Here is an 18,675-nt window from a genome sequence, read left to right on the forward strand (position 1 = left end):
TTTCTGGGGCAGCTGAAAGCTGATGTTTTTAGTCTGGGACAGGGTCAATATCCATGGCCCCTTCCTAGCCTATTAATAGTCTGTCTGCCTAGCCTTTGCTGGTTATTAATTATAGAAGTACCCTACGTCATTTTTGGTACTCTACGTGACCCCCATTTTAATAACCAGTAAAAGTTAAATATACAGCTGTGAGCTGATATTAACAGCCTGGGAAGCTCCATGTGTATAACCCCCTTTCCAGGCTATAAACATCAGTCTCCAGCTGTCCGCTTTCCCTCTGCTGGTTAATAAAATTTGAGGGCATCCCACACCATTTTATTCAGAAAATAATTTATTTAGTAATAAAATACATGTACAGTAAGAAACACAGGCAAAGTGCTGATTATACAACTCATTCACATATTCATAGCTATCTGTTTCTATCTATTTCGAAATATATAGAGAAAAATATGGAACAGCACCAAATAGTTACCTCAATTAATGTGCAGAGCTTTTCCAACCAATAATGCAATGGTTCCTTATAATGAAATAAAAAAAAGAAAACCAGCACAAAAATTAGAAAAGAGTGGACTTTATTGCCCAATGGTGTGGCGATGTTTCGGATGTGGTATCCTTTCTCAAGCCTTGAGAAAGGATACCACATCCTAAACATGGCCACGCCATTGGGCAATAAAGTCCACTTTTGTCAATTTTTTGTGCTGTTTTTCTTTTTTATTTTATTATCTCGAAATATATATAAATCCCACATCCTAGATATCACTGAATGAAATATTCCAGTTGTAAATCTTTATTCATTACATAGTGGAATGTGTTGAGAACAGTAAAACCTAAAAATTATCAACGTAAATCACAACTAATATCCCACGGAGGTCTGGAGTTGGAATGATACTCAAAATTAAAGTGGAAAATGAAGTTACAAGCTGATCCAACTTCAGTGGAAATGCCTCAAGACAAGGAAATGATGCTCAGTACTGTGTGTGGCCACCACATGCCTGTATGACCTCCCTACAATGCCTGGGCATGCTCATGATGAAGCAGCGGATGGTTTCCTGAGGGATCAATGCCCAGACCTGAACTAAAGCATCCGCCAACTCCTGGACAGTCTGTGGTGCAACGTGACGTTGGTGGATGGTGCGAAACACGATGTTCCAGATGTGTTCAATCGGATTCAGGTCTGGGGAATGGGCGGGCCAGTCCATAGCTTCAACGCCCTCATCTTGCTGGAACTGCTGACACACTCCAGCCACATGAGGTCTGGCACTGTCCTGCATTACGGGGAACCCAGGGCCAACCGCACCAGCATATGGTTTCACAAGGGGTCTGATGATCTCATCTCGGTACTTAATGGCAGTCAGGCTACCTCTGGTGAGCACATGTAAGGCTGTGAAGTGCTCCAAAGAAATGCCACCCCACACCATTACTGACCCATTGCCAAACCGGTCATGTTGAAGGATGTTGAAGGCAGCAGATCGCTCTCCATGGCGTCTCCAGACTCTGTCACATGTGCTCAGTGTGAACCTGCTTTCATCTGTGAAGAGCACAGGGAGCCAGTGGCGAATTTGCCAATCCTGGTGTTCTGTGGCAAATGCCAAGCATCCTGCATGGTGTTGGGCTATGAGCACAACCCCCATCTGTGGACGTCGGGCACTCAGACCATCCTCATGGAGTCGGTTTCTAACCGTTTGTGCAGACACATGCACATTTGTGGCCTGCTGGAGGTAATTTTGCAGGGCTCTGGCAGTGCTCCTCCTGTTCCTCCTTGCACAAAGGCTGAGGTAGCGATCCTGCTGCTGGGTTGTTGCCCTTCTACGGCCCCCTCCACATCTCCTGGTGTATTCAGAAAAAGGAGGAGGGGGAAGGGTTGAAGCTTGACACGCCGAGACATACATTTGAGAGCCATTGCAAGTAAATGTAACTGGTGGGTGCCGTACCTGCCGGTGATTTTCAGCTGAAGTAGAAGAAAGGAGAAATGGGAATATCCAGCACGTCCATCCAGTGTAAGTAAAATAACCGAAATTTATTAGAACATTTTAAAAAACAATTTTAAAAAAAGAGGGAAGAACCCTCTTTGCTTGACGCGTTTCTGGCGCACCACAGCGCCCTTAGTCATAGGAACTGATTCCTATGGATGGACGTGCTGGATATTCCCATTTCTCCTTTCATCTCCTGGTGTACTGGCCTGTCTCCTGGTAGTGCCTCCAGCCTTTGGACAATACGCGGACAGACACAGCAAACCTTCTTACCACAGCTCACACATTGATGTGCCATCCTGGATGAGCTGCACTACCTGAGCCACTTGTGTGGGTTGTAGAGTCCGTCTCTTGCTACTACGAGTGTGAAAGCACAACCAACATTCAAAAGTGACCAAAACATCAGCCAGAAAGCATTGGTACTGAGATGTGGTCTGTGGTCCTCACCTGCAGAACCACTCCTTTATTGAGGGTGTCTTGATAATTGCCGATAATTTCCATCTGTTGTCTATTCCATTTGCACAACAGCATGTGAAATTGATTGTTAAACAGTTGCTTCCTAAGTGGACAGTCTGATTTCACAGAAGTTTGATTTACTTGGAGTTATATTCTGTTGTTTAAGTGTTCCCTTTATTTTTTTGAGCAGTGTATACTGTATATACACAGGGGTTGGACAAAATAATGCAAACACCTAACGTTTTGGCATCATAATCTTCAAACATGTGATAAACATGCAAACCGTGACATATGGTAATGTTTTGTAGTTGATTATTTGTGTTATGTGATATGTGTATGTAATTTAACTTTGTTTTGCATAATTGTAAGAACATTGATGAGAACCTGATACCAATGGCAGACCTCTCGGATTTTCAAAGAGGCCAAATTGTTGGTGCTCGTATGGCAGGCGCTAGTGTAACAGAAAGTGCCCGAATGCTTGGCGTGTCAAGAGGTACTGTCTCCAAAGTAATGACTAAGTTTGAAAGAGAAGGAAAAACGTCCGCAGCAAAGCACAGGTCCAGCCGAAAGTCAAAGTTGACTGAGAGAGACCATCGGACTCTAAAGCAAATTGTGAGAGAGGGTCGCAAGACCACGGCTCCGAAAATCACTGCTGAGCTCAATGAACACCTACAGAACCCAGTTTCCACGAAAACTGTTCGTCGGGAGCTGCACAAATCTGGATTCCATGGAATAGATGCAATTAGAAAACCGCTGCTCTCAATGACAAATGTTTCCAAGCATTTAGAGTGGTGTAGAAACCTCCAGAATTGGTCCTCGAGCAGTGGAAACGTGATATTCTCAGGCGAATCATCGTTTACCCTATTTCCGACCTCCGGCCGAGTGTACGTTTGGAGACAGCTGAAAGAAGCATTCCATCCAGACTGCCTTCTCCCAACCATAAAACATGGCGGAGGTTCTGTGATGATCTGTGGTGCTATTTCGTGGAGATCCGCTGGGCCAATGATATCCCTTCATGGAAGAATTAACAGACGAGATTATTTAGGCATTTTGGGTGACCAAGTGCATCTAATGGTTGAAGCACTGTTCCCGGAGGGGAACGCCATCTTTCAGGATGATAAAGCACCAATTCATACAGCTAGAATCATTAAAACATGGCACGAGGAAGATTCTAATGAAGTTGAGCATCTCATCTGGCCCCCACAATCCCCAGACCTCAACATTATTGACCATTTATGGTCGATTTTAGAGATTCAAGTTAGACGTCGATTTCCGCCGCCATCGTCGCTCAAAGAACTGGAGGGTGTTTTAACTGCAGAATAGGCTAAAATTCCTTTGGAAACAATTCACACCTTGTATGAATCCATACTTCGGAGAATTGAGGCTGTAATCGCCACAAAAGGTGGACCTACACCATATTAAACTAACTTTTGTTGATGTTTCCAGGTGTTTCCATTATTTTGTCCAACCCCTGTATATGGGGAAGAATATTTCTTTGGAAAACTATGTTTAAATGACAGAGAATTACTCTATGTAAAATCTCATGTTAAAATCGCATTGCAATTATTTAATAATATGCCCAGCCTGACCCCCTATGCACCTTGTCTAGCCTGGCCCCCTATGCACCTTGTACAGCCTGGCCTCCATATGTGCAGCCTGGCCCCTATATATGCATCCTGACCCCTATATATCCCTTGTCCTGGCCCCCATATATCCATCATGGCCACCATATGTCCCTTGTCCTGGCCCTCATATATCCATCATGGCCGCCATACGTCCCTTGTCCTGGCCCTCATATATCCATCATGGCCGCCATATGTCCCTTGTCCTGGCCCTCATATATCCATCATGGCCCCCATATGTCCCTTGTCCTAGCCCTCATATATCCATCATGGTCACCATACGTCCCTTGTCCTGGCCCTCATATATCCATCATGGCCACCATACATCCCTTGTCCTGGCCCTCATATATCCATCATGGCCACCATACGTTCCTTGTCCTGGCCCTCATATATCCATCATGGCCCCCATACGTCCCTTGTCCTGGCCCTCATATATCCATCATGGCCACCATACATCCCTTGTCATGGCCTTCATATATCCATCATGGCCCCCATATGTCCCTTGTCCTGGCCCTCATATATCCATCATGGCCCCCATATGTCCCTTGTCCTGGCCCTCATATATCCATCATGTGCCCCATATGTCCCTTGTCCTGGCCCCTGCACCATGCCGCATCCACAGAAGGGGGGAAGAAAAAAAAAAAAGATTCCTCTTACCTGCCTGTGCTCCCAGCGCCGTGCAGCATCCTCCTCTACAGAATGGTTGCTGACCTAGCAGAGGCCAGGTAGCCAACATGAGTGCACCTGTCGCATGACACTGACGTCATACGTTGCAATGTCAGACGTACAATCATCAGCATGCATCGGGATGTGCGACCTGGCGGTTCAGGTAATGAACACTGTGTACACGCACCCCTGCACATATGCTGCCTGCGCTTTTAAATGGCCCATCACCATCTGTACTGAGATCTTATATGTTCTAGCACTATATGGTCACATGACAGTAGTAATCTAGATTGTGAGCCCCAATGGGGACAGTGATAATGTCTGTAAAGCGCTGTGGAATTAATGGCGCTATACGAGTACAATAAATAATTTCAGTGTTGGCCTTTGTGTAGCGAGTACTTTTCAGTAATTACCATCTGCTGAGATTCCCCTCTCCCCACAGTTAGGGGGCGCCACCGCATAGCTCCCAACCGTCCCTCATACTGCGGGACTGTCCCGATTCTGAGGCTGTGCCCCGCAGTCCCGCACGGGACTCTGCTTCTCTCGCACACAGCAGAAGCAGCCGACACGCCCCCTTGTATTAGGCAGGGATAGGATGGAAGCAGCGAACAATAAACTCCAGGCAGTGACCGTGCAGAGGCTGAGCACAGCTACTCTCGCAGCCAGGTCTGATCAGCCGCCATCAGAGACACTTTGGGAAGAGATCTCCACTCCAGTCTCCCTCTCTCCGCTTCCTCCCTGATTTATTTCCTCGATGGTAGAGAACGGAGGGAGGATGAGGAGGGTAAGTTACAAGGGACAGACCCCCAGAGGACCACATACCCCCCAGAGTATCACAGACCCCCAGAGCATCACAGACCCCCCCAGGGCATCACAGACCCCCAGAGGACCACCTACCCCCCAGAGCATCACAGACCCCCAGAGCATCACAGACCCCCTAGCCGCGCAGGGGTCAGGAACCTTGGCCCTCCAGCTGTGGGAGAACTACAATTCCCAGCATGCCTCAACTGCTGCAAGTTGCTAGGGCATGCTGGGAGTTGTAGTTTTATAACAGCTGGAGAGCCGAGGTTCCCCACCCCTGCCGGGCCTAGCGCATCACAGACCCCCAGGGCATCACAGACCCCCCCAGGGCATCACAGACCCCCAGAGCATCACAGACCCTCAGAGCATCACAGACCCCCCAGAGCATCACAGACCCCCCAGAGCATCACAGACCCCCCAGAGCATCACAGACCCCCCAGAGCATCACAGACCCCCAGAGCATCACAGACCCCCCAGAGCCTCCCAGACCCCCAGAGCATCACAGACCCCCCCCCCCAGAGCATCACAGACCCCCAGAGCATCACAGACCCCCCAGAGCCTCACAGGCCCCCAGAGCATCACAGACCCCCCAGAGCCTCACAGGCCCCCAGAGCATCACAGACCCCCCAGAGCATCACAGAACCCCAGAGCATCACAGACCCCCAGAGCATCACAGACCCCCAGAAGAGGGACACATCTCCACCAAAAACCTGCAGCAGGTCCGTCTATATACACACTGCAAGCTGCAGCAGGTCCATCTATATACACACTGCAAGCAGCAGCAGGTCCATCTATGTGCACACTGCAAGCTGCAGCAGGTCACTTATACAGTATGGAGCATCATGTGGCCATTATACTGTACGCAGAATCATGTGTGGTCATTATACAGTATGGAGCACTGTGTGGCCATTATACAGTATGGAGCATCATGTGTGGCCATTATACTGTACTCAGCATCATGTGTGGCGATTATACAGTATTGAGCATCATGTGTGGCCATTATACAGTATTGAGCATCATGTGTGGCCATTATACAGTATGGAGCACTATGTGGCCATTATACAGTATTATGCATCATGTGGGGCGATTATACAGTATGAAGTACTTTGTGGCCATTATACAGTATGGAGCACTGTGTAGCCATTATACAGTATTGAGTATCATGTGTGGCCATTATACAGTATGGAGCATCATGTGGCCATTCTACAGTATGGAGCATCATGTGTGGCCATTATACAGTATGGAGCATCATGTGGCCATTACACAGTATGGGGCATCATGTGTGACCATTATACAGTATGGAGCATCATGTGTAGCCATTATACAGTATGGAACACTGTGTGGCCAATATACAGTATGGAGCATCATGTGGAGTCATTATACAATATGAAGCATCATGTGTGGCCATTATACAGTACGGGGCACTGTGTGGCCAATATACAGTATGGAGCATCATGTGTGGCCATTATACAGTATGGAGCATAATGTGGCCATTATACAGTATGGAGGATCATATGGCAATTATACAGTATAGAGCACTGTGTGGCCATTATACAGTATGGAGCACTGTGTGGCCAATATACAGTATGAAGCATCATGTGGAGCCATTATACAGTATGGAGCATCATGTGTGGCCATTATACAGTATGGGGCATCATGTGGAGCCATTATACAGTATGGAGCATCATTTGTGGCCATTATACAGTATGGAGCATAATGTGGCCATTATACAGTATGGAGCATCATGTGTAGCCATTATACAGTATGGAGCATCATGTGGCCATTATACAGTAAGGAGCATTATGTGTGGCCATTATACAGTATGGAGCACTGTGTGGCCATTATACAGTATGGAGCACTGTGTGGCCAATATACAGTATGGAGCATCATGTGGAGCCATTATACAGTATGGAGCATCATGTGTTGCCATTATACAGTATGCAGCATCATGTTGGCCCATTATACTGTATGGAGCATCACGTGGGGCCAGTACACTGTACGCAGCATCATTTGGGGCCATTATACAGTATGGAGCGTCATGTGTGGCCATTATACAGTATGGAGCGTCATGTGTGGCCATTATACAGTATGGAGCGTCATGTGTGGCCATTATACAGTATGGAGCGTCATGTGTGGTCATTTTTTTTTTGTTTATTATTGTTTACGAAACATTGTGATCAGAAGTGCTAAATGGGTGTGGTTGGGGCATGACTAGTTGTGAAATGGGTGTGGTCAGAGGTGTGTCCTAAAATTTGCCGCGGCGCGCTGCACGCGCCGCTGACTTTGTCCCTCTTTCCCTTCCTCGAAAGTTGGGAGGTATGCCACTGTGTTTGTAATCAGTGTTACCTGGTTAGGGGACCAAGCAGATGTTTTGCGCCCCTTGAGCTGAACCCCTAGCTACGCCTCCGCGGTCAGCACTTCTTACATGTGGTGGTTGTCCCTTAACCCTTACTGACATCGGGCGTAATAGTACACCGATGTCGGACTCCCTCCCTTTGATGCGGGCTCCGGCGGTGAGCCCACATCTTTCCTGGGACATGTCAGCTGTTTTGAACAGCTGACATGTGCCCCCAATAGCCGTGGGTGGAATAGCGATCCACCTGCTGCTATTAACTAGTTAAATGCCGCTGTCAAACTCTTGAAAGCAGCATAAATGGCGCTTCCGGCAATCACGCCAGAAATCCGCACACCGGTGACCTGCGTCACATGATCGCGGGTTACCGGTGTGACAGCATAGCAACCCGAGGTCTCCTAGAGACCTGTATGGTTGTCACTGCCGGATTGCTGTGAGGGCCACCCAGTGGTCGGCGCTCATATCAAGTCAGCAATTCTCCTACACAGAGGCGATCAGGCTATGGCAGCTTCTAGTCTCCTATGGAGACTACTGAATCATGGCAAAAGTTAAAAAAAAAAATAATATAAAAAGTTCAAATCACCCCCTTTTCGTCACATTCAAAATTAGCAAAAAAAAAATCAAACCTACACATATTTGGTATCGCTGCGTTCAGAATCGCCTGATCTATCAATAAAAAAAGGATTAAGCCAATCGCTAAACGGCGCAGTGAGAAAAAAGTAAAAACGCCAGAATTACATTGTTTTAGTTGCTGCAACATTCATTAAAATGCAATAACGGGCGATCAAAAAGAACGTATCTGCACCAAAATGATATCAATAAAAACGTCATCTCGGCACGCAAAAAATAAGCCCTCACCCGACCCCAGATCACAAAAAAGGGAGACGCTACGGGTATCGGAAAATGGTGCAATTTTTAAAACAAAGTTTAGAATTTTTTTCATAACCTAGACATGTTTGGTGTCTATGAACTCGTAATGACCTGGAGAATCATAATATCAGGTCAGTTTTAGCATTTAGTTAGCCTAGTAAAAAAGCCAAACAAAAACAAGTGTGGAATTGCACTTTTTTTGCAATTTCACCGCACTTGGAATTTTTTTCCCATTTTCCAGTACACGTTATGGTAAAACCAATGATGTCGTTCAAAAGTACAACTCGTCCCGCAAAAAATAAGCCCTCACATGAACAAATTGATGGAAAAATAAAAAAGTTATGGCTCTGGGAAGAAGGGAAGCAAAAAACGAAAACGCAAAACCAATAAAAGCCTCGGGGGGTTAAGGGTTAATACAAATGCTCCCATATATACATTTCCAGTTATGAGAAATCTGGTGTAGAAGCCATATGCAAATCAGGCTGAAAGTGCACTGGGGCGTGTCATTGTCCAGCCTGATTTGCATATGTCGTTCACACTACATCGCCCATGTCTGCCACATCTGAATTGGGGGGGGGGGGGGCAGCCATACCACTAATTCTGTGTGTAGAGGTGCTGACAAGCTCCCTGCCACACTCCGCTATGTGGGCAACAGAGGAAAATGCGGTGGCCCTACTGTATGCGACACAAGCCGCAGCGTCACAGTCCAGGCACAGAATGAGGAGCAGCCGACAGCCAGGAGCACTGACACGGGCGGGGCCGCGGAGCAAGTCCAGATCAGCTCTAATGATGTGCTGCCCCTTTAAGCTCCAGCTCATGACGTCATACCGCTGGGCACTTTGCTAGTCATGTGACTGATCACGAGTCTATTACCAGCACAACAATAACATCCGCCCTTCTCGTCTGACTAAAAAAAGGGCGGGGACAGATGACTGACGGATGAGTGAGCCAATAACGTGACAGACCCGGGTGACTCTCACTTTACGTGGGCGGCCGCATTGAGGGAAGGCGGAAGTGTCTGTGTATTGTGGGCTGGGACGGTGCAGACAGCTGACCGCTCTGGTTACCATGGGCCGTGCAGCGCGGCGGTGTGCTGGGGCTGAGCGGCACATGCTGCAGTGCGGGGGGGAGCTGTGACGCTCGCTGTGGACAGTGGCTCATGGCCGTTCACTACTGACCGCTGAGCAGTATTAGTCACTGACCGCCTGTGCTCCATCCCCGAAATGCCTTGTACGTGTGGGAACTGGCGGAGATGGATCCGGCCGCTGGTTGTCTTCCTCTATGTCGCCGGACTGGTAGTGGCCATCCCAGTGTGTATATGGGAGATGCAGAAAATGGAGGTAAGTCGTGGGGTACTCGGTGCCGGGTCCTTCGGTTGGAGAGCGGTATCCAAGCAGCGACTCGCACTACACCCGCGCCGACGGGAGGATTCCCTGCTGCATCCAGGCTGCTCTAGTGCTATAGGAACCTATAGAGGCAGGGTATACGTGGTTCCCTGCACCAGTATATTTGTTCTGATGAAGGTCCGGATGTGGGCCGAAAACGTTCAACTTCACCTGCCGTTATGGATGCACATCAATAAAACTCTTTCTGCATATGACAATCCCTCAACCAAAGTGCCAAGTTTTCTCACCTGTGGTATTCGGTCAGGGTGACCGACGCTGCTCTAAGGGGTCCGCTGTGGTGATGTTATGGCTGCTAGATGGTATACCTTCCCACAGGTGAAGTGTGTCCCCAGGGCTTCCCAGTGTGTAGATGGTGAATGGCGCAGTGAAGAACGAGGACACAAGGTTGCAGTCTCTTTACCTTTACTGAAGGCTTCAGCGTCCACAGTCCAGGGCACCGGATCACAGAGCAGGCAGAGTCCGGCCGGTTTGGAGGCAAGTCCAGAGTCCCCTTGTCCAGGTGGTAATCAGTGGCCTTCCCTTGCGCTGCCGTGGTGTAGTCCCTTACTGCTTATGGCTTCACATAAGGGTCTCACATATGTGATGTTTCGCTCTCTCTGTCCCCCGTATAGGATAGGACAAAACCCGTATGACTGGTGACTTGAGCCTGTTTATAGGGTCTCTTAGATAACCCGGCTCTGTAGGTGTCACCATGCCTCCTGGGTGTAGGTGCGGACAGGTAACCCGCAATTCGCTGTCCTGCTGGTCTCTGAAATAAGGCGTAGAGGTCCTTACTCCCTCGGTGTTCCGGCTACCGGGATTTTGCGCCTCAGAAGGAGACAGCCTGAGCGGGGCTGGTCACCTTCTGGTATCCTCTCCTGCTTCGACTTCCTTCACACTCGCTACAATACAATTCTGCCTTTCAATGTCTCTTTCTGGGAGCTGCAGCTGGGAGGGTATGCACAGCTCCTTTGACCATCTGACCTCCTCAGACTCATGTCTGGAACTTTTCTGACTTTCCCTACAGACTACCAGATAGATAGATAGATAATATGTATATATATATCTAATAAATAGGAGCATAAGCTCCCCCTGGTGGCCTGGAGTGTGAATGTGGGTTGCATGTTTGTCGTACCTGGATGCAGTTATCCTTCTTTGCCTCCAAACGTAGCATCACTCTCCCCGAGAGGAGAGCAATACCACTGCAACGACAGGACCCTGGGGCACCGCATAAGATCCGAGTGGTCCGCAGTGTGCGGGCGCCGAATGCTAGAGGGTCCGTAGTCTGATTAATGCCTGTGTCCGAAACGTGCCCAGGCTTCATGGAGCTGCCGGTTTATGTACAACGTGCCCCGACCAGGGGCTTCGAGGACCCGAACCGTTGCATGCCACAACCGGGGGCTTCGAGGACTGGGATTGTTGCGTGCCCCGACCGGGGGCTTCGAGGACTGGGACCTCTGCTTGCCCCGACCGGGGGCTTCGAGGACTGGGACCTCTGCTTGCCCCGACCTGGGGCTTCGAGGACTGGGACCTCTGCTTGCCCCGACCTGGGGCTTCGAGGACTGGGACCTCTGCTTGCCCCGACCTGGGGCTTCGAGGACTGGGACCTCTGCTTGCCCCGACCTGGGGCTTCGAGGACTGGGACCTCTGCTTGCCCCGACCTGGGGCTTCGAGGACTGGGACCTCTGCTTGCCCCGACCTGGGGCTTCGAGGACTGGGACCTCTGCTTGCCCCGACCTGGGGCTTCGAGGACTGGGACCTCTGCTTGCCCCGACCTGGGGCTTCGAGGACTGGGACCTCTGCTTGCCCCGACCTGGGGCTTCGAGGACTGGGACCTCTGCTTGCCCCGACCTGGGGCTTCGAGGACTGGGACCTCTGCTTGCCCCGACCTGGGGCTTCGAGGACTGGGACCTCTGCTTGCCCCGACCTGGGGCTTCGAGGACTGGGACCTCTGCTTGCCCCGACCTGGGGCTTCGAGGACTGGGACCTCTGCTTGCCCCGACCTGGGGCTTCGAGGACTGGGACCTCTGCTTGCCCCGACCTGGGGCTTCGAGGACTGGGACCTCTGCTTGCCCCGACCTGGGGCTTCGAGGACTGGGACCTCTGCTTGCCCCGACCTGGGGCTTCGAGGACTGGGACCTCTGCTTGCCCCGACCTGGGGCTTCGAGGACTGGGACCTCTGCTTGCCCCGACCTGGGGCTTCGAGGACTGGGACCTCTGCTTGCCCCGACCTGGGGCTTCGAGGACTGGGACCTCTGCTTGCCCCGACCTGGGGCTTCGAGGACTGGGACCTCTGCTTGCCCCGACCTGGGGCTTCGAGGACTGGGACCTCTGCTTGCCCCGACCTGGGGCTTCGAGGACTGGGACCTCTGCTTGCCCCGACCTGGGGCTTCGAGGACTGGGACCTCTGCTTGCCCCGACCTGGGGCTTCGAGGACTGGGACCTCTGCTTGCCCCGACCTGGGGCTTCGAGGACTGGGACCTCTGCTTGCCCCGACCTGGGGCTTCGAGGACTGGGACCTCTGCTTGCCCCGACCTGGGGCTTCGAGGACTGGGACCTCTGCTTGCCCCGACCTGGGGCTTCGAGGACTGGGACCTCTGCTTGCCCCGACCTGGGGCTTCGAGGACTGGGACCTCTGCTTGCCCCGACCTGGGGCTTCGAGGACTGGGACCTCTGCTTGCCCCGACCTGGGGCTTCGAGGACTGGGACCTCTGCTTGCCCCGACCTGGGGCTTTGAGGACTGGGACCGCTGCTTGCCCCGACCGGGGGCTTTGAGGACTGGGACCGCTGCTTGCCCCGACCGGGGGCTTTGAGGACCAGGATTGTTGCGTGCCCTAACCGGGGGCTTCGAGGACCGGGACCGTTGCGTGCCCCGACCTGTTGCCTCGATCCAGCAGGCTCTGCTTAACATGCATGTGTCTTGGTGGCAGCCTAGGCCCATGTTCACACTAAAGTATTTGGTTCAGGTTTCTACATCAATATTTGTTTTGCTGCATTCTAAGGATTTTGTTCATTTTTTTGCCGTGGGTCTGTCAGCCTGAGAAATTTACCTCAGAACAAAAGCCGTTATTGCCGCTTATTTTGTGGATGAGGCCTATCTTTATACTTCTGAGTGATATGGTAACCAAATTGGACGCTTTTTTTTTTTTTCTATAGAGCAGTATCTGCTCCGATGTCTGCCTTTTAACCCCCCCCCTATTTTTCTCCCCGGTAGTAGCGGACAGACTATGCCGGGCACCCCTCTTTTCATTCTTAGACATGAAGGAATAAGTTTTGGGGCAACCCAGTTATCGGCAGATGCCCAGGCATGTTATAGACGGGTCTGACACGTCTTGTGGATAGACCTTACATGTGCAGGATGGGTAGACGTCTGTAGGGTGACTGATTTGTACAGGAAAACTTTGTTCTGGAATTTTGGCTTCAGTATTGTCAGCAGATGTGATATTCTTCACCATATCTCCTTCCTAATGCTCAGTAATATATTTTGGTCAACCGATGAAATATCTCCCAAAGTAAAATGATAGTAAAGCACGTCTGTGACCACAGGAGGCCACATCTATACGAAGGTCAAGGGAGTTGGATCAGGCAGCCATTGATTAGTGCTCGTCCATACAGGCATTATAAATACGTTCCCATGTACTGTACATGGATATACTGATGAGAAGCACATAAGTAAACTTTCCCTCCTTCCATCATATGACAGCTATTATTTGGGCCTTTTTAGCTCAGTCAACCACACAGCACAGGGTATGGGATGTGGAGAAAGGCTTTTTGGAACAGAAACATTATGACTCATTATTGTTATTATTATTATTTATATAGCACCATTTATTCCATGGTGCTGTACATGAGAAAGCGGTTACATACAAAGTGTTTTGTTAAGGATTCAAGGATTGTGATGAATAAATAAATGCTCACACAAAAATTGAATAAACAAAAATTAATTTACTTAAAAAATAATAAGAAAATGCAGTCACTAAAAAACAGTAAAATAACATTACATACATTACATCATTATGGTAGAAGTCAATCAGGCTTGTCTCTCTCTGTATCTCCCCATCTCTCTTCCATCTGTGTTTCTGTGTATCTATCTAACATATAATTAACATATATAGGATAAACATCTCCTGGGAAAAATATAATCAGTTAACTCTCATCCTTGATCAAAAGGCTCCTTTTTAGAAGATAAGGGCTCCTTTTCACTTGCGAGAAATACATGCGAGTCTCGCAGGTTAAAACCAAGCTCTGGCGCCGGCACTCCAGAGCGGAGCGTGCAGCTGCATAGCAATACATGGAGCTGCACGCTCCGCTCCCAAGTGCCAGCGCCAGAGCTTGGTTTTAACATGCGAGACTCTGACATATTTTACGCAAGTGAGAAGGAGCCCTTAGTGCAGTGTTTCTCAACTCCAGTCCTCAAGACCCCACAACAGGTCATGTTTTCAGGATTTTCTTAGTATTGCATAGGCGATGGAATTAATGCTTGAGCAGGTGATGAAATTATCACCTGTGCAATACTTAGGAAATCCTGAAAACATGACCTGTTGTGGGGTCTTGAGGACTGGAGTTGAGAAACACTGCCTTAGTGTAAAAAACTAATCATTAACTGACAACAAATAGCCAGTCATTTAACTGGTTCATTTACATTCATTTGTTAGATAAGTGTAACAAAAACTGGTTATATTTTCTCACTGGACAATTCATCATGTGGTTGAACAAGTTTCAATGACCTTCTGCTATACTCCTTTAAAGTACAGATATACTGTATATTATATAATAAACTGATTGAAACCATATCAATATCTCAATAATTAGTATTAATTGGAGTGTTTGAAACCATTAAAGATAACTTACACACAGTTATAGATAAAGTAAACAAATTTACGGTGATAGACTGGTACAGAGGGGAGAGGGCCCTGTCCTTGCAGACTCACATTCTACGGGATAATGGTGAAGAGACAGAAGGTCGGGGGTGCAGCAGCTCTGGTAGTGTTGAGGCAGCAGCTCGGGTGGTTGGTGAGGCGGCAGCTCGGGGAGGGGGGGTGGTGGTTAGGCGGCAGAATGGTTATTGCAGGCTGTAGGCTTTCCTGAAGAGATGGGTTTTCAGGTTCCATCTGAAGGATCTGAGGGTGGTGGATAATCGGATGTGTTGAGTCGTGGAATTCTAGAAGATGGGGATATTCGGGAGAACTCTTGGAGGCGGTTGTGTGAGGAACGAATAAGTGTGTAGGGGAGTAGGAGGTCTTGGGAGGACCGGAGATTACGTGAGAGAAGATATCGGGAGATTACACAACCTGTCTCCTCCATACATCTGTGACCTCGTCTCCCGGTACTTACCTGCACGCAACCTCCGATCCTCACAAGATCTCCTTCTCTACTCCCCTGTTATCTCCTCTTCCCACAATCGTATACAAGACTTCTCTCGCGCATCACCCCTACTCTGGAACCCTCTACCACAACACATCAGACTCTCGCCTACCATCGAAACCTTCAAAAAGAGCCTGAAGATCCACCTCTTCCGACAAGCCTACAACCTACAGTAACCACCGATCAACCAAACCGCTGCATGACCAGCTCTATCCTCACCTACTTTATTCTCACCCATCCCTTGTAGATTGTGAGCCTTCGCGGGCAGGGTCCTCTCTCCTCCTGTACCAGTTATGACTTGTATTGTTTAAGATTATTGTACTTGTTTTTATTATGTATACCCCTCCTCACATGTAAAGCGCCATGGAATAAATGGCGCTATAACAAATAATAATAATAATTAGTTCAGAGATATAGGGAGAGGACAGGTTGTGGATGGCTTTGTAGATCAGTGTTAGTAGTTTGAACTGGATTCGTTGGGAAATTGGGAGCCAGTGGAGGGATTTGCAGAGGGGAGAAACGGAGTAGCGAGGAGAGAGGTGGATTAGCCGGGCAGCAGAGTTGAGGACAGACTGGAGTGGTGCAAGAGAGTTAGCGGGGAGGCCACTCATTCATTAAGATTTCATGTACACATACAAAGACTTCTATTAGGCCCCTTTCACACATCAGTCTTTTGCCGTCAGTCTCAGTCTGGCGTATTTTGAAAAAAAAACTGATCCGGCAAAAGTTGCTGCCGGATCTGTTTTTTTTTTCTCATAGACTTGTATTTGCGACGGATGGCCTCACATTTCATCCGTCGTTCGCTGGATCCATCAAAAAAATTTTCCGGCGGCTGGAGAAAATGGACATAGTAATATTTTTTGTGTCTGTCGAAAAAACGGACAGCGACGGATCGTCGCCGTCCGTCATTTGCTAGAATGGAAGCCTATGGTGCCGGATCCATCAAATGATGAAATCTGGTGACGAATTCCATTTTTTTTAACTGAGCATGCTCCAAATTTTTTAGGATCCAATTTGCATCAGCTAGTTGGAACCGGCGAAAAAACGGATCCGTCGCATCAGTTTTTCACAATCTACAACTGATCAGTTTTTTTTTTTTTTTTGAGCATTCGACGAATTGTGACTGGCAAAAAACTGATGTGTGAAAGCAGTCTAAATGAAGCACTCCCATCCTTATTATATTGCAATTCTAATATATGCACAATTGCTCAGCTAATTCTTCTCTTTTCTCTTCTCTATGCAGAAGCAGGAAGTCTCTTTTGTCGCTGCTTTTGTCATCCCCCTCTTCAACTCATGATCCATCTGCTCCCTCCTCCCTGCCAGGGACTTTTGCAGTGATTTATGACTCCTACAGGGAAAAGTGACCTCCTGTTTCTACATAGAGCTTACAAGGATTCTGATAGTCGGTTATTAATTATTATTATTGTTGTTATTATTTATTGTTATAGCGCCATTTATTCCATGGCGCTTTACATGTGAGGAGGGGTATACATAATAAAAACAAGTACAATAATCTTAAACCATACAATTCATAACTGGTACAAGAGGAGAGAGGACCCTGCCCGCGAAGGCTCACAATCTACAAGGGATGGGTGAGAATACAGTAGGCGAGGATAGAGCTGGTCATGCAGCGGTTTGGTCGATCGGTGGTTACTGCAGGTTGTAGGCTAGTCGGAAGAGGTGGGTCTTCAGGCTCTTTTTGAAGGTTTTGATGGCAGGCGAGAGTCTGATGTGTTGTGGTAGAGGGTTCCAGAGTAGGGGTGATACGTAAGAGAAATCTTGTAAACGATTGTGGGAAGGGGAGTAGAGAAGGAGATCTTGTGAGGATCGGAGGTTGCGTGTATGTAAGTACCGGGAGACGAGGTCACAGATGTATGGAGGAGACAGGTTGTGGATGGCTTTGTACGTCATGGTTAGGGTTTTGTACTGGAGTCTCTGGGCAATGGGGAGCCAGTGAAGGGATTGACAGAGGGGAGAGGCCGGGGAATAGCGGGGGGACAGGTGGATTAGTTGGGCAGCAGAGTTTAGAATAGATTGGAGGGGTGCGAGCGTGTTCGAGGGGAGGCCACAGAGCAGGAGGTTCAGGAGTTAAGGTGAGAGATGATGAGGGCATGGACTAGGGTTTTTGCAGATTCTTGGTTGAGGAATGTACGGATTCGTGAAATATTTTTGAGTTGAAGTCGGCAGGAAGTGGAAAGGGCTTGGATATGTGGTTTGAAGGAGAGATCAGCGTCAAGGATTACCCCGAGGCAGCGAGCTTGTGGGACTGGGGAGAGTGGACAGCCATTTACTGTAATGGATAGGTTCGTTGGGGGGGGGTCGTGTGAGATGGGGGAAAGATGATGAATTCTGTTTTGTCCATGTTAAGTTTCAGAAATCTAGCGGAGAAGAAGGATGAAATAGTGGACAGACATTGAGGGATTCTGGTTAGTAGGGAGGTGATATCTGGTCCAGAGATGTAGATCTGTGTGTCATCAGCATAGAGGTGATGCTGAAAGCCATGAGATTCGATGAGCTGTCCCAGGCCAAAGGTGTAAATGGAGAAGAGCAGGGACCCTAGGACTGAACCTTGTGGGACTCCAACAAACAGGGGGCGAGGTGAGGAGGTGGTGTGTGAGTAGGAGACTCTGAATGTCCGGTCTGTTAGGTATGATGAGATCCAGGATAGGGCCAAGTCTATGATGCCAAGGAATGAGAGGGTCTGTAATAATAGGGAATGGTCCACTGTGTCAAAGGCAGAGGACAGGTCCAGGAGGAGGAGGATAGAGTAGTGTCGCTTGCTCTTGGCGGTTAAGAGGTCATTGGTGACCTTAGGGCAGTTTCAGTGGAATGGTATGACCGGACTAGATTGTAAGCGGTCAAAGAGGGAGCAAGAAGAGAGATGGGAGGACAGTTCAAGGTAGATGTGTTGTTCCAGTAGTTTGGAGGCATAGGGGAGAAGTGATATAGGGCGATAGCTAGATACAGAGGATGGGTTAAGAGAAGGCTTTTTGAGGATAGGTGTGATGGAGGCATGTTTAAAGCTTGAGGGGAAAACACCAGTTGTTAGTGATAGGTTGAAGAGATGGGTTAGGGTTGGGATGAAGACTGTGGCGAGGTTTGGGATGAAGTGGGATGGGAACGGGTCAAGTGCACAGGTGGTGAGATGCGATCTTGAGAGTAGAGTGGAGAGTTGATCTTCTGTAATG

The 18,675-nt window shown here is 48.7% G+C and overlaps 1 protein-coding gene across 1 annotated transcript in view; it reads left to right on the forward strand.

Moving 5' to 3' along the window:
• Window positions 1–9,666: 9,666 nt before the first annotated feature.
• The window catches only part of TMEM184C (transmembrane protein 184C), a 70,531-nt gene continuing 61,522 nt past the window's right edge, over window positions 9,667–18,675 (forward strand). Inside the window, exon 1 of the mRNA XM_077279299.1 lies at window positions 9,667–10,078. Within this exon, the coding sequence (XP_077135414.1) occupies window positions 9,962–10,078 (117 nt within the window). The 5' untranslated portion in view covers window positions 9,667–9,961. The remainder of the gene's footprint in view (window positions 10,079–18,675) is intronic.

The sequence above is a fragment of the Ranitomeya variabilis genome, chromosome 1, assembly GCF_051348905.1.
Source record: "Ranitomeya variabilis isolate aRanVar5 chromosome 1, aRanVar5.hap1, whole genome shotgun sequence".
In the NCBI taxonomy this organism is placed as follows: Eukaryota; Metazoa; Chordata; class Amphibia; order Anura; family Dendrobatidae; genus Ranitomeya; species Ranitomeya variabilis.